General features: G+C 42.4%; 1 protein-coding gene across 3 annotated transcripts in view; it reads right to left on the reverse strand.

Moving 5' to 3' along the window:
• Positions 1–1,654: 1,654 nt before the first annotated feature.
• The window catches only part of VWA3B (von Willebrand factor A domain containing 3B), a 159,461-nt gene continuing 143,817 nt past the window's right edge, over positions 1,655–17,298 (reverse strand). For all 3 annotated transcript variants that reach the window (XM_083168556.1, XM_083168557.1, XM_083168558.1), the window contains 6 exons: positions 16,903–16,989; positions 14,575–14,696; positions 10,806–10,898; positions 8,289–8,454; positions 6,448–6,682; positions 1,655–2,266 (listed from right to left, as the gene is read on the reverse strand). In XM_083168556.1, coding sequence (XP_083024682.1) covers positions 2,077–2,266; positions 6,448–6,682; positions 8,289–8,454; positions 10,806–10,898; positions 14,575–14,696; positions 16,903–16,989 — 893 coding nt within the window. In that variant the 3' untranslated portion in view covers positions 1,655–2,076. The remainder of the gene's footprint in view (positions 2,267–6,447; positions 6,683–8,288; positions 8,455–10,805; positions 10,899–14,574; positions 14,697–16,902; positions 16,990–17,298) is intronic.

Below are 17,298 nucleotides of genomic sequence, written 5' to 3' on the forward strand. Positions count from 1 at the left end.
GTGAAGAGTGTTAAACATCTTTTAACCAAAATTGACATGACACCTTTTCCTCACCGACTGTATTCACCCAAATTGTATTTATTGCCTCCTATTAAGAGACCTTCATGGAAAATGTTTTCTGAGGTGAAATAAAAAACAGCAACAGTTCTACTAAAAGGCATCAACGTTGAAGAGTTTAAAAAATATTTTCTGAGCAATGGAATTTTTTGGGGGGGGCAAATGTATCGATTCATGTTCAGGGAGAACTTTGAAGGTGACTAAAGTTTAAAATTGTACAAATGAATAACAATAAACTGGGAGAAGCACTGCGGCAACATGGCACAGTGCTCCACGAGTCTGGAAGTGGTGGAAACACAGTACAAGTTACTGACCAGGTGGTATAGATGCCCCCCCCCCCCCCTTATCCACAAATTCTATCCCTCGGTCTCCCCCTTGTGCTGGCGATGTAACTCTCAAAGGGGAACCCTGATACACATATGGTGGGACTGCCCTAGAATCATACCCTTTTGGGAAACAATAATCCAACTATCCTCCACCATCCTGGGATTCCAAACCCCCAATAAACCTGACTTCTGGCTACTCTCTCACACCATAACACCATTAGCCAAATACAAGCGATCGCTACTAAAACATTTAAATAACGCAGCAAGGGCGGTGATTCCAGTTCACTGGAGGTCCACAGACCCTCCCACGATATGGGAATGGTATCAAAGAATAGACTTCTACTGTGCCATGGAGGATATTTACCACTCAGCCCTAGATAAACAATCAGACTGTTGCCACGTGGCTACCTTGGCTCGAGTTTAAGTCGACGGCACCATACAAAGACCAGGCCCCGACTGTTGCACCTTAATATGCTGCCTTCCTCTATACACATCACGTAGAGCAGTGTTTTTCAACCGGTGTGCCGTGGCACACTAGTGTGCCTTGAGCTGTTCTGAAGTGTGCCCCCACATCTAGAGATGCCCAAACCCATTTACAGCCACCACCAGTTCAAATGTTATTTACTGGTCTCTTCTTTTCATGTAGACGGCCACTGTATTTTATTTTTTGTTATTTGTGGGGATCAGTGTGATTGTTTGTAATGTGGGCGCCAATAGGTTTGTTTTTTTCCTGTGGTGGCCAATGTGTTTTGTCCTGTGGGGATCTTAGGGTGTGCCTTGGCAATTTTAAAGTCCAATTTAGTGTGCCGCAAGGTAAAAAGGTTGAAAATCACTGACGTAGAGGAACCAATTTTGTAGGATCTGACAGATTCAACAGGCTCGCCCAACCTGACCGGGCTCACTCAGATCATACACCCCCACCCCCCCCCCCCCTTTTTTTCCCCACATCTCTCCTTCCTGCTACACCCCCTTGTCTTGTCTCCCGTCTCCCCCCCCCCCCCCCAGATAGGGTTTGTAATATGACTAAGATAGTAGAGAAAACAAATAGACCAGACCGATTGACAGGTATAGAAATATTTATTTTACAACTGGTTTCTCCATGTTAATTCGACAATGTCATGGTATACCGACGTGTAATGGTTCACATTTCTCATTTTGTTACAGTGTACTTGTTCAACGCATTGTATTCATGACTAACTGTAATGTTCCTTTTTCTTGCTAAAACCAAAACAAAGAATATATATATAAAAAAATTTTTTAACAAATAAGCGCGCCATTTTTATAAATTAATTCCAGTTTCTTTTGGGTACCCCAAAGTAAAGCAAAATAATTTTTAGGCATTTATAGATAAAATGAATGTGCTCTAGGTGCTCGTTCACACCTATACTTTGGAAACATGATATGCAGCTGCTACACACAGCCACAAGAGAGAGGGTGAATGATTAATTCCATAAAGTATTGTCAGTAACATGTTAATGTGTTTATTCTGTAAATTGTGTGAGTACTTATAGCAAAAGCAAAATACTGTACATGGAAGCATCTGGAAAATATGTAAAAACACATCAAGAAAATGTGTCTAAAGCAAGCAATAGTTTCCTCGGTGCAGATGTGTGAGTGAGCCATTAATATGGAAAGCTGTAAGAAATAAAATACTAATTACTGTATATTATAATATAACAGAACAGATATGCCTCTATGCTTTCTTATCTGAATCAACTGATGACACTGTAAAGGAAGAGATGGTGGAGAGTGAGTCCTCGTCCTCTGAGGATGTATCTTCATCTGACTCATCTATCTGCTTGTGTTGCTGGTAGAATTGCACGGCACTGCTATACTTTCTCTCAGACAGACCAAAGCAGTGATGTGGCTCCACATTGTCACACCTGAAAGACAGGAGCAGTCGGGAATGTTGCTTAGACCCGGTTCACTGTATTATTTTCAGCTAAAAGGAAGTTAGGTTCAGCTTTGGAATTATATAAGATATATCTGTATCTATCTATATGTCAATTTATCAATCTATCTATTTATCTGTCTATCACTTTCATAAATATAAATGCAGGCGGCACTCCAAGGGACACGTATCCAATAAGGCAGGCATTCATACAAAGCTCTGAATACATGAAAACATTGGGTGCAGACCTGTGTTACAATGCATGCCTTACACATACCAATTCAGATGGTCATATCAATAGATGCAAAATGTGGCACCCCTGCAGTGGTAGACCTTCTGGTGCATAGAAATAGAAATATTGGGGGAAATTTACTAAAGTAAATTTGTAAAAAAATAGGTGTATTTGTATCCAGAAATACACTTATTGTTGACCTTTACAATCCCAAAAATACGGCAATTCGTAGTCGTATTGATGTGCTATCACTACGAATACGAATTGCCGTATTTTCGGGATAGTAAATGTCAAAAATAAGTGTATTTCTGGATACAAATACACCTATTTTTTACAAGTTTCCTTTAGTAAATTTCCCCCATTATCTCCCAACACTTTTGCGCCTCAACCCTTCCACATGTATATTACACCAATAAAAATACAGAAATTCTTATCTTTTGGACTCCAATTGATTGTGCACTGTTCCTTATTCGAGTCTCTCCAATATGTATCATGCGAATGAGAGATATAGAAAGACCATCATAAAAACAGGTTAATGGAAAGGCATCCACTCCATCACATGCAGGAAAAGAAAAAACTTTTCTTAAGCCTTGAAAAAGACCACGGCCGTGGTCGAAACGCATCGGCCCTTTAAGGAAAACTGGAAGGAACCCACCCCGAGTGCAGGAACAAGGAGAAGGTGACGCTGCCCGGAGACCAGCTGCAGAGGTCCAGGACTAGCGCCGAGTCGCGCACTTTGCCCATTTGAGAATTCAGTGGCCCACTGATTCTCCATACCATCTGGTAATTTGCTATTGACTTGTCTTTTCCTGCATGTGATGCATTTGGAGTGGATGCCTTTCCATTAACCTGTTTTTATGAGAACTCTTTAATTATAGTTCTCAATATTTTATGGTAATTGCAACATCCTGTGCATGAGGATTTTTTAGTGTGTGTTATTGTGCATTGTATGTGATTAAATCTGTTTACGCTATGATGGTCTTTCTATATCTCTCATTCGCATGATACATATTGGAGAGACTCGAATAAGGAACAGTGCACAATCAATTGGAGTCCAAAAGATAAGAATTTCTGTATTTTTATTGGTGTAATATACATGTGGAAAAGTTGAGGCGCAAAAGTGTTGGGAGATAATATTTCTATTTCACTGTACTTTGGGAGGACTGTGGAAATACCTCCATTTATCTCATCAGCAGATTTGCTGCCCACCTGGGAGCGCACTATCTGTGATTCTGAAACCTTTTTTGAAATAACTTTTGGTGCATAGACCCATGTGCTTCTGATAAAACTGTATTCATTTATTTACAGTTTCTTATATAGCGCAGCAGATTCTGTTGCGCTTCACAATTGTAGACAGTGATAAAACAAACTGGGTAACAACAGACAGACTTTAGGGTAAGAAATGGACACATTTGCTAAAAAAGACTATGGGTGACATTCTATGTGTTGCGGTAAAATCCGCATGTTTTATACCGCACCTAATCGCACTTTTGAAAATCGCAAGATTGGCCCGTTTTTAGCATATTTAATGAGATGCGAAAAACGTCCCAAATAGTGCGAATAGGTGCGATTTGATGCGATTTCTTTGGTCCTGAAAATGTGCGATTTTCAGGTCTGAAAATCGCACATTTGCAGGAAATCGCAATAAAAAAAAAAAAAAAAAAACTGCGCGGGGTCCTCATTGAGCCGGTGCTGGTGACATAAAATCACGGTCCCCGACAAATAGGGGTCCCCTTGATTTAATGAAACCAGCACCAGGCTCAAGGTCCGGCGCTGGTTCCCAAAATACGGGGGACAAAATGACTAGGGGTCCCCCGCATTTCAAGAACCAGCACCAGACCCAACCAGCCAGCAGGGTAATGCCACAGCCGGGGGACACTTATTATATAAGGTCCCGCGGCCAAAGCATTATCCCCCTGGCTGGTCAGCATGGGCAGGGGTCCTGGGGAAGTGGGGACCCCCCCAAAGAAGGGGTCCCCCCCTCCAGGACTTACCAGCCCATGTAAGTCCAGGGCTGTCCCCGATGCCCCTGGGCGGTGGGCATCGGGCTGATGAAAAGTGTAAAAAAAGAAGAAAAACTATTGTCTTATACTGTAGAACTATGAGTCCCAGCAAGCCTACCCCGCATGGTGGGACTTGGAGAACCACAAGTCCCAGCATGCGGGGCATTAAAGGGCCCGCTGGCACTTGTAGTTCCACAGTACAAGAAATAGTTAAATAAAACACACACTGACACCCAGAAAAATAAACGTTTAATACATCCACAGCCCACACATACTGATACTTACCTACCTTGAGCCCGTGGGTCGGTCCCTGGATCCGGGGTCCGGGGTCCTGGCTCCAGGGCTGAAGAGTCCGGTTCCGGGGCCTTGGTCCTGGTTCCGGGGCTGGTCCGGGGCTCCAGGGCTGAAGAGTCCGGTTCCGGGGCCTTGGTCCTGGTTCCGGGGCTTGTCTGGGGCTCCTGGGCTGAAGATTCCGGGGTCCTGGATCCGTAGTAATCCTAAGGGGTACCTGAGGAAGGAAATCCTACTCACCTGGTCCCCGGCGACGACCCCGGCATCTTCAGCTCCAGACACGCTGCTCCCGGCTGGTACCCGCTCACGGACTGGAGAGACGCAGAGATTTTCATCTTCTGCGCCTCTCCTCAGACTGGTTATGCTCTGGCGGGGGACCCCGCGCAGTTTTTTTTTAAACTGTTTAACACTTTTTTCCACCAGAACCCTGCACAGATCTCAATGATCTGTGCAGGGTTCTGGCTAATTCGCCCATCAGAACCTGGTCTGATTTTTGGGCGAATTTTAGACGCATACTATTAAATATGCGATTTGTATACTTTTCAATGTGAAAACATCTGGATGCGATGTGCTGCGAAAAACAGCCATCGCATTTCCAGAATGTCCAATTTGTTGGCCAAAATCGCACTTTTTTCACATTTTCGCAGCTCATTAAATATGCGAAAATGGAAAAACATGCGATTTTGGCCGTTTTTGCGAAAAAAATCACAAAAAAAAAACCGCATCCCATAGAATGTCACCCTGAATATTATAAAAAATATGGTACTTGTTTCCTAGCACGGCGCCCACAATTTTAATCTTGTTACATCTTTTTGATCGCGATGCGATCGATGCAATCAAAATGATGATTTCATTGTACAATCACCCTGATGGGTGATTAGTATGTTATATGCACCCCCATTGTTAACGCCACCGCCACTATTAATGCCAACCCAAAGCGTGGCGAGTGCAGCGAGCCTGCAAGGGGCGGCGGTATGCGTCCTCCGACCTTTTCATACCCCCACTATCCACGTCGGCGTGGAGTTGATTTTATATAGAGTGGCGAACCCGAAGCGTGGCGAGCGCAGCGAGCCCCGCTAGGGTACGTGGATAACTTCACATGTATTACGCGGCCGCTCACTGCGCTTTGGGCTCGGTGGCTCACCACACTATATAAAATCAACTCCACGCAGACGTGGATAGTGGGGATATGAAAAGTTCGGAGGACGCGTACTGCTGCCCCTCGCGGGCTTGCTGCGCTCGCCACGCTTCGGGTTGGCATTAATAGTGGCGGTGGTGTTAACGAGGGGGGTGCATATAACATACTAATCACCCATCAGGGTGCATGTACAATTAAATCATTGTTTTGATAGCATCACATGCCATTTTAATGGCATGCGATGCGATTTTAAAATTGTACAGTGTGGCTCTTAGGACCCGAAAATCGGGTCCCATCACATACCACTAATTAAGGCATGCGCTGGTATGCGATGGGCGCCGTGCTAGGAAACAAGTACCAAAAAAATTGATAGAAATCAACTGCACGGAATCTTTTTTATAAATATAGTAGCAGACTCGTATTTTCTACTGTACACTACAAACAAAAAAATTATGCGCCTATATCACTTCGACACAACATTAAACAAAAATTATATGGAATTTGCCAACCTTTGTCCGTCACAAAACAATGTCTGCAACTTCGCACCCCTAAGAGCAGTTATCACCCCGGGCAAGAACTTCAGTGAAGATGGGTATGCTAAAGTCAACACGTGGTCACCAACATTGAGAACATGGGGCTTGCTGAACTTCCCAAATATCCACTCAATGTCTTGTATTGCTGTACTGCCATCTGCCCAGGAAACAACATACTTTCTCCCATCATCAGTCTGCTTCAGTACTTCAGCTGCAAAAGTAAATGTTTAGTTAGCAATATAAAAGAAAGATAAAATGTTACATGTACAACACATTCTACTTAATATGTATTGGTACAGTGTGCCGGGTAATGTGTCATCTGAAAATTATAATTCAGCTTTGTCTTGTGGATGAATATTAAAAAGGGGTGTGGATTAGCTCACAGGCAATGTCCAGGTAGACAGTCAATAGTCTGACACCAAACAGTTGACAAGCACTAGGCTGACATTAGCCAAGGGTCGACACACAAACAGGTTGACATAAATTTTTCAGGTTGTGTTGGTGTCAATGTTAACACTTAAGCACATGTACCCCCAATTAGTGTAGTGCGTACACTCGCCATGCATCGGGCCTTGCTCCACTACCTCTTTCTTTAATGTTCCCAATCAGTTCACTTGCATGGTAAAGCATAAAAATATTTCAAAATAATTGAAAAATAAATGATTAAAAAAACGCATGCTAAAGTCAGCCAGAGGAGAAGTGGCCCATGGCAACCAATCAGCACTGAAGTAACACCTATAATTTGCATAATATCAAATTATACAGAGCAGATGATTGGTTGCCATGGGTCACTTCTCCTCTGGCTCACTTCTACTCGATTATCACTGCTTCATACATCTACCCTGGTATTTCTTGTTACTCGCCTGGAACACCACAATCATCTACAGTACATGTAGAAAGTCCCGACTATATATAAGTGCAGGGACTCTAGTAATATCAGTAAAGTCAAATTTTTTTTTTTTTTTACCACTTTAAACGTAAAATTTGAATGTATTTAGAAAAATGTAAATCTCTATCAGCAAAAGAGCATCCTGCAGTTATATCTAATTACCAGGGGCATAATAATGCTGGTGGGGACCTGTATGTGGCAGCCAGGGCAGCCGAGAGGAATGCCAGGCCCCGGTAAAATTTTGGGGGCGTGGCCTAAGTGTGTGTTGTGGGAACCTCCCACACTTAGGCCACGCCCCCAGAATGTTTAGAGGAGGGTGAAAGAAAACTCTAAAAACTGTAATCTCAGAAGCATTACACACCTACAGCATGTGCTGTGCTGACTGCAGGCTCAGCATGACCTCTCACGCTGTCAGTGAGACACTCATGCTGAGCCTGCTGTCAGCACAGCACATACTGTAGAAGTGTGTGCTGCTGTTGCTACCTGGGAGGGATGGAGGGGGAAGGGAGGGGTCAGACCAGGGCCCCTGCGGGGCCCCTTCAGCAAGTGTGGGCCCGGGTAATTAGTACCCGCTCCCCCCCTCTCTCGGCTCCCCTGGTGGCAGCCTCCTCCCCTGAGCAGCAACCCTATCCCCACCGCAGACCCACATCAGTTATTGCTGGTCTCTCCTCCATCTTCCCAATGATATTTGTGATGACAGTGCATGCGCACAAGAGAGCTAGGGATTTGTCACAGTGCTGGTGTCTTTGTTTTCACTGTGCGGCACCATCTTTCTGAAGATGTCGCCAGGATATATGGCTGTGCTGGAGCATGGGCCCCCTTGCAGGTATAAGGTTAGTATACCTTGCACCTTCTATAGATACTCCTGACTTAGAGCAATACTGAATGCAATTTATACATTTATACAAGTAATGAATAGTCATGTTACCAAGGTGAAATGATCCTGTTTCATCATTCCTAGCAACAACTGGCTGCCCGACCCATCGCTCTTCACATGCCAAGATGTATGCAGTATCTCGCTCGTACTTTTCTGGACTTATCAAGTAAACACATTCCCTTGGAGTCAAAGCTTCTGTATCGTCATAGTATTGTATCTAACAGTAACATATGGAACAGAATGGTGGACATTTATCAGGCAGAATTACGTCCTGCATATCTGTAGCTACTTTATTGATACAGTTTATATTTTATAAAACATAAATGTATTGTTTACAAAACAAAAAAGGATGTAAAATACAATAACAAAATTATAATAATTATAATAATAATAATAATAATAATAATAATAATAATAATAATAACAATAACAGAATGATTATTCAGTGGATTGATACCAGCCTGGGACGGCTTCCTATAATTCTGTATAAAGTAATTAGGAAAATACATTTACATAGTCTCTCACATACTGTACTGCTCACACATAAATATTTCATTTAATTTAATTATTAATTACTGCCCATATTAGAAATAGTACTCTACAGAAGACACATACTGTACTCTGCAGAGTACTGTGACACATATAAATATAGTATAACAGCTAATAGCTACATTACGTAACAATTCTTCTATACCCATTATAGCCATGTACGTATATATATATATATATATATATGAATTGTACAGTATATGCATAAACAAAAATAAATTTCAGAGTTGCCATTACCAACAAACAAAAGGCCAGTGAGAATGCATCTATGTAATATAATATACAGTTCTAAACTTAGTATATTGGATGTACCGCATGCAGAAATCCTTATGTTACATTTTCAGTCTGCCCAATGTGGCCCATGTAGTATATCAACAGAAAGAGAATGTGAAAATTGTGCATTCAGCTTATTAAAGATACTGGACGGTTCTTTGTCATTTTTAAACAGTAGTTTGTATGTAACAGGTGCACTTTGACACAGGTGCACCAATTAAGCACTAATTGAGCAATGAACCCACTGCTATTTAAACTGGGCTGTGATCATCAGTCTACACTTGCTCCTGAGGAAGCCGGCCACAGATAAGCCGGGGAAACGCGTTAAGCCTGATATCCACTTGTCTGGACTCCCATCCATCATATGTGACCAGTCCACTCTCCCGACGACGAACAACCACTCCTAACAACTGGACTTTCACCACTTATGGGATACATGCTTTATTCCTAATCCAGCACAAATAGGGAGGCTTGAGCCCTTGGAACTATAGGGCAAAGGACACTTGGTGTCACTTTTCCTGGACTATTCATCATGTCCAGGAGACAGAAAAGGATGGTAATATCTAAAAATCATTTATCATTATCTTACTGGAGTCCTAGACCTTTATCCCAAACCCACTTGAAGTTTATACATTGCTCCAATCCCTGCAGCTCTTATATATTTTTTATGCATTTTTTATGTGTCTTTTTTAGTATCTATGTTAGATATACTGTATATTGTGATAAATAAACACTTTTTATTAGAACCGTCGTTTATATTTTATTGAAACAGCTAGCGTTGGCACACCATTGTTTATATTCAGGTTATTATGCCTTCAATTGGGGAGATTTACTAATAGTATACAGCCACATACCCACTAGCCAATATCTCTATAAACTCCTGGCCAAATGACATTGAGCATACACACTGAATGATATCGGTAAGCAATATCGTTCAGTGATGTCACCGGAACCTGCTAAACATATGGGTCATATATAGCCAAAATTGAGTGTGCATCAATAACGATATTGAGAACACACTAGCCATTTCTTTTTTTTTATGATATCGCTCAGAAGGGCTTTTCTAAGCAATATGTTAAATTCTCGTCTATTGTTTATGGGGCTTAACTCTGATTGTTAGATCTGTGCTCACTGTTTATTTGTTACACAATGTAGTATACAAGAGGGTGGAAAACACAGGTAAACATATGTAAAACCATTGCAACCAATAGTTTGTCAAAGTAAATCCTTTTTCCTACAATCTGTATGGAGGATGGTATCATATTTCAGGCAGTATCATATTAGCCACGATCACTCATCCAATTAGCACCGATAATCCAGTGCGGGTTGCGGCTTATCAGGAATTTTGCCTCAGACAGGCAATTCCCAATTACCCGAAAGCAGCCCTGTTTTCGTGTGAAAACGAGGCTGTGGCAGCTAAAAGCACACATATTTCACTGAACCTGTGTGTTTTCAGGAGAAATGTGTTTACTTTTTTGGGCTATCTAATTGGATAGCCTGAAAAAGAAAACTTTAAAGAAACATCAGGAAAAGTTGTGGCTAACTGGAGGTCCCCCTTTGTCTAAAAGGCTGAAGCAATCAAGTTGCAATTATATTAACCAGAACACAGAAGTCGATATGTCCACTTATAATTTACATTTTTTCATTAAACTAACTTGAATGTTTTCTACTTTGCACGTCGCTATTGCAACAAAAACACAATTACAGTAATAACTACTAAAAAAGACAAATGCATATATTCCTTACCATCACTTTGAGATCAGAAGTAGAGTTTAATACAACCCCTGGACAATAACTCCCAGGATGCAGTGGATGAGGTCCAATAACATGGTCGCCGGCCTTCAGACACATAGCAATGAGACATGATTAAAAGATACAATGATATTCTACTGTGCAAACTTAAGGCCCATACACACTTGACGATTTTCAGCCGAAAATCGCTCAAAACAGCCGTTTTGAGCGATTTTCGGCTCAAAATCGCCTAGTGTGTATGACCCAGAGATTGCCCACTAGCGATGATGCGCGCTCCCGCATCATCGCTAGGAAAGTGGTTCATCTGCTGGTTTTACCAGCAGATGAGGCGATGATGGATGGTTTTTCATCCATCATCGCCATGTGTGTACGCCTGCCGGGCTGAAAGATTAACCACTTTCAGCCCGGCGGACCGCCCCGCTGCCCCCCCGCCCCCCCGCCCCCGCCTGTCATACTCACGGCTCCCTGCGCTCTCCCTCTGGCCGCCCGGCTGCTGCTGCTGCTGCTCCCCGGCCAGGTGAAACACCCGGCTGGCCCCGCCCCCTCCCTGCACAACACGGAGCAGACAGCACAGAAGTGCTGTCTGCCCAGCTCAACCACCAATGTTTAGATATTTCTACCCACTGCCACCAATGTATTTAAATGCAGCAAATATTATTATTAATATTATATATATATATTATATTATAATATATATATATATATTATAATATATATATATATTATAATATATATATATATATATTATAATATATATATATATATATATTATTATATATATATATATATATATATATATATATATTATAATATATATATTATAATATATATATATATATATATATATATATTATAATATATATATATATAATATATATATATATATATATATATATATATATATATTATAATATATAATATATATATATTATAATATATTGTATATTATAATATATATTATAATATATATATATATATATATATATTATATGGCCAGGTAGCGCCCCACTTTCTTCACTGGGGAAGGGGGTGTGATGCGGGCGCCGCGTTGCTCCACGAGGTATCGCTCGGGGGGAGGCTGGCAGGTGATGCGATGAGGACTACCACGTCGGAACCCTTGGAATTCAAACCCAGCCCATTTATAATGAAAGATTTTCAGCAAAGTCTTTCGCCTTCTGAAAATCTCTTGCTCTTTGGGGAAAATGGTTCAGTGTGTACGCACTACTTTGGTGAAAGATATATCTATCAAAGATTTTGGCAAAGTCTTTTAAAATGAAAATCTTCAAGTGTGTATGGGCCTTTATTCTGTGTAATCTTAAATGAGGGCAATAAGATATAGGAGGTCTACTGCAGAGATTATAATGCACTTATCTTGGGTAATATAGCATTGAATATACCCTGACCTATATTTTGTGATAAGGCCAGCAGCGTAACTATAGCCCCGCAGCCCCCGCCACCGCGCGGGGGGGCACTGTGCATGTGAGGGCGCCGGGGGCTGCGGTGCTATAGTTACACCCCCCCCCCAATCCCCTGCAGACTTACCTATCTCGCTGGTCCCGGCGGCTCCGTTCTTCTGCTGAGGACCACCACAAAATGGCCGCCCCCATATAGCACACTGTTCTCTGAAACTGTCTGCTGTATGGGGGCAGCCATTTTGTGGTGGTCCTCAGCAGAAGAACGGAGCCGCCAGGACCAGTGCGATAGGTAAGGCTGCGGGGGATTGGGGGGGGGGGGGGGGTTTGCATGGGCGGCGGGGCGGGGGGGTGGCCAAAACTTAGCTACGCCACTGGATAAGACGGAAATTATGCACCTAGTTGCCTAGCTTGAAGACAAAACACTGGCCTCACAAGCTATTAAATATTTTTTTTCCAGCATCAATTTTACTTCATGGTAATGATGACAGCCAAGTTCTAAAGGCCGCCATACACTAGTGCAATTGGCCATTTTTTACACAATTTTGAGGCATTGAGCCAATCATATGCCTTTTAATTACAATTCCAATTCGATGTACATTTCCATGCGCATCAGGTCAGATCCGGAGATAGTTAGTGCTGCAATGAGGAGTTATCGTACCCATAGCGGTGAATGGGATCACAAACAAAATGACCACATACAATGTATGTGTTCCAGCTGCTATGGAGCTGCCGGGTCATTACAAGAGGTATTGCATGCGAGGCTTGCATGTGATACCTCGCCCTAATGTAAGGAGGCCTTAACACTAACTTTTATTTTACTGTCACTATTATAATAGTAGTAAACCTGCTGGTAACCAAACCTGCAGGGCTAATCAGCATTTTGCAGGAGATTTCCCCATATGTGGTCCTTATATGTTTAGAATTAACATATTAGTATTGACATTGCTTTGTCATATTCTACTTTTACACTTAATAATCTGGGGACAGTTGATTATTGCTACTATATTTACTTTGTTTCACTGGTTGTGTTGCAAGCCCGCCCCCTATCCATTTACCTTTCTACTTGTCTATTGTAAAATTCTAGTAATAAAAAAATATATGATATTGTAGATATTAGGGATATTAACAATCAAGCGCTCCATTTATAAAAGTACAGCTATTTGTGTACAGTTGTGTATGTTGATAGTTTACACATATGTATACTGTATATTGTATTATATGAACATTTATGGAATTTTCCATTTCAACATATCCAGCTGCAGACAACGGCACACTTAGCTGTACATATGTTGGTACGGGTGTTACATTCTTGACCACAGTCATCACAAAATTGAGCACTGCAATCCTGAGAGAAGTTTGTTCCTGAGAGAAAATAACCAGGGACGTGCAGTCAGGGGAGGCAGAGCCTCCCCTGTCATAATGATGAAAATAATAAAAAAGAAGATATATTTATATATCTTCTTTTATTATTTTCATAATTTCTACCTCTCCGGCAGCCTCCCACCCTCTTACACTGCTGCATGTGAGGGTGGGAGGCAGCGGTGCCTCCCGCTGTTACATTAAAACTGCGGGCAGCGTGGGACGGGTAGGGGAGGGCAGGAGGCAGGGTGCAGCAATGGGCTGTAAAAGCCCATTGAAAATGAATGGGGAAGCGGCACTTATACTGGTGCCGCAATGACAGGGGCACCAGTATGAATGCACGCCCCCAGATGTAATTGGGCCAGCGGATCCAGTGCTGGATCCGCTGTCCTATCACACATGCAGGGCAGAGGATGCAGCAGCGCGGCCAGCGGGGAGTCCGGCGCTGCTGGGAGAAAGCCACAGCCGAGAGGACAGGTGAGTCCACCCGGGAGGGGAGGGGAGGGGGGGGGGGGAAGAGGCCTGTGCTGTGCCGTGCCCGACTGTGGCAGTGCGGGGGGGCAGAGGCTGCCGCATGTACCCGCTGCGCTGCTGCCTGTGCCCGCTCGTGGCAGTAGGGGGGGGGGGGGAGTAGGCTCCCGCATGTACCCCCTGCTGCCTGTGCCCGACCGCGGCAGTGCGGGGACAGGGACGGAGACAGGGGGGAAGGCTGACGCAAGTACCCCCTGCTGCCGGTGCCCGCGTGAGGTGAGTGCCTCCCCAGGCAATGTCCTCACCGCACGTCACTGAAAATAACCCAGCAAGAAATGTGTTTAACAGAAAGCCACAGACATGTCCATGGTGGTCACAGTCTGCCAATTTATAATCAGTTCTTCTTTTCGTTAGCAGTGACATTAAAGTTATTTATTAATTAATTCAATTATACATATGAATTTCTCTCTCCTAATGGCAACTACTAGATTATGATTTAATTGTCTGATATTGTCTACCTTTATCTCCTTTCTGTAGTCATCAGCATCACTTAGTATCTCCTCCCTCCGGACCCTTGCCACCTCGCCGGAGGTTCTTTGGACAAAATAGGTAAGATTATCACAGTCGTGGATAATGGATCCTGAAATGAAACTATTTATTAGATTAAGGCATAGCAACAACTAGAAAAGCACATATTTCCTGACATAAATAAAGGATAATATATTTTTGTAATCTTAAAAAATTTACCCCCCCCTATTCACATTCACATTCATGGAACTTCACAATGTTAAAAATAAATGAATGCATTTAAATGACTGAGAAAAGCGTGATCTATTAGGCACACATAGGTTAGCATAGTGGTTGCTACTGCTACCTCACAGGACTGGAGTCATGGGTGGGTTTGATTCTAATTAAGGCACCATCTGTGTGAAGTGTGTTTCTGTGTGTGTGTGTGTGTGTGTGTGTGTGTGTTTGAGATGGAAATGTAGTGCTCCTGCTCTTTCCTCCTGTCTCTCTACAGCCTAGCACCTCTTTTACTGGTCATATGTTTATTTTTATTACTAGTCCTAGATGATCTCATTTATTATTATACTTACCCCTGTGTTCTATGGCAGTTTCTGCTGCAGAAATCACTGGGAAAATGGTGCAGTGGCCATCTTCCCGGTGATTTGCACATGCACATTAGAGATGTCTCCAGGAGCATGCAACACAGGCACCTATTGATGGCACAACTATCTCCTCTAGCTCCAAAGGGGGAAATTTACTAAGATGTGGATTCTACTTCACATGTGATGTTGCTATGGGCAACCAATCAGTTCCTGTCTACTGTCTTCTAGAGGGTGCTAAATAAATAAGAAGTAAATTCTGATTGGTTGCCCATAGCAACATCATATGTGAAGTAGAATACACATCTTAGTAAAATTCCCCCAAAATTGTGTTATCTTTGAGTTATCCTTGATTCATCACTCTCCTTCAAACTATACATTCAGTCCTGCCATTTCCATCTCAAAACTATTTGATCAGACCCTTTTGCACACTAGATGCTACGAAGTCCCTCTTTCACTCACTAGTCATCTCCATCTTGGACTACTGTTATCTCATTTTATCTGCCGCCCTCCCTGACAAAACACCTCTCTCCACTCCAGTCATTCCTCAATGCTGCTGCCTGGCTCATCCTCACTTACAAGCCCTATACTGGTCCCCTTCCTATTCCGAATCCAATGCAAGCTTCTTACACTCACTTACAAAGCCCTCACCCATTCTTCACCCTTTTACATATATGACTTTATCTCCCTTAACACTCCACCTGCCCTCTTCACTCCATCACTCCACAAATACTTCCTCCCAATCTTTTACCCCATCACCTGTCTGTATGCTTTAGAATGTAAGCTCTTACTAGCATGGCCCTCCCATCATGTGCTCTTCCCTATTCTACTCATTACTTCCGACAAAGGCACTGGCCCTGAAACGTTTGATCACAATGGACCTAATTCGGCATGGATCGTTAAGAATTGCAGTGGACAGCCAGGACAAAGCCGTCACCCAGACAGAAAGAAAAAACGCTCCTTGCAAAATTGCTAATGATTTGCGAATGTATCAATGGGGCAGATGTATTAAGCCTTAACAAGAGATAAATGCAAGGGTGACAAAGAGATATAAACATCCAGCCAATCAGCTCCTTACTGACTTTTTTCAAACTCAGCCTGTAACATGGCAGTTAGCAGGTGATTGGCTGGACGTTTATCTCTCTTTATCACCCTTGGATTTATCTCTTGTTAAGGCTTAATACATCTGCCCCAATGATTGCTATCTAGTCGTAAATCCATATGCAGTTTCCAAAACATCGAAGAGACTCCGCCGTCTGTGGAAATTTTTGTAGGTCTGAGGCTTCCACTAATCTGTAACTGAGACAGACTGGGAGTGGTCCACATTGATGTCACAGACATTCCCCAAAAACGACTGGGCACGCCTGTGTTTTTTCAGACACACCCAGAAAACATCAGGTCTCCACCACCAAACACCGGCTTCCTTTCAGTCAAACTGCAGCTCCATATGCATTTTCAGTGACTATTTCCCATTGAACATGCGCAAAGCATACGGTATGCACGCGCAGTCATTCGTTAATCGCTTGATTCGCAAATTCTTTGATTAGTGATCCATTGTTTGCAATTAGATTTTGTACAACAAACTGAATTTCTTCACAACTGCCGAAACAATAGAACAGGGTCAAAAAGGAAATAGTTTGCTCTTTTACCATTACGAGGCTTTTTGTGTTTATGTTACGTTTTTGTTTCTTATTCAGAAAGCATTTTTAAACAATAATTCTTCCAAACCACTGATCATACCTTCTTCATACCATCCATTGTGAGTGCAGACAGAAAGCACCTTCAGCCCTGGAAGAAGTGTGTGCTCATCATTCACAATTGGGCCCACTAGAGTAATGTGACATGTAAATTACAATTAATGATAAATAATAAATGTTTACTTATGCAATAACAGTATATACTGTAATCAATTCTGTTATTATTTAAAAATGTTGATTCACATACTAACTAATGACTAATGCCCCTTTCAGACCGCACTTTTTACCCGTTATTTTGCCGTTTTTTTACCGTTTTAAAACGGTCATTTGTGCAGTCTGAAAGGTGCAGAGTGAATTTACCAGTTCTATTAAACTGGTATTTCTAAACAGTAATAATGCCCCTTTCAGACCGCACAAAAAAAACGGTATTTTGCCGATT

This window comes from Crinia signifera, chromosome 2 (genome assembly GCF_055691185.1).
Source record: "Crinia signifera chromosome 2, ASM5569118v1, whole genome shotgun sequence".
Lineage (NCBI taxonomy): Eukaryota > Metazoa > Chordata > Amphibia > Anura > Myobatrachidae > Crinia > Crinia signifera.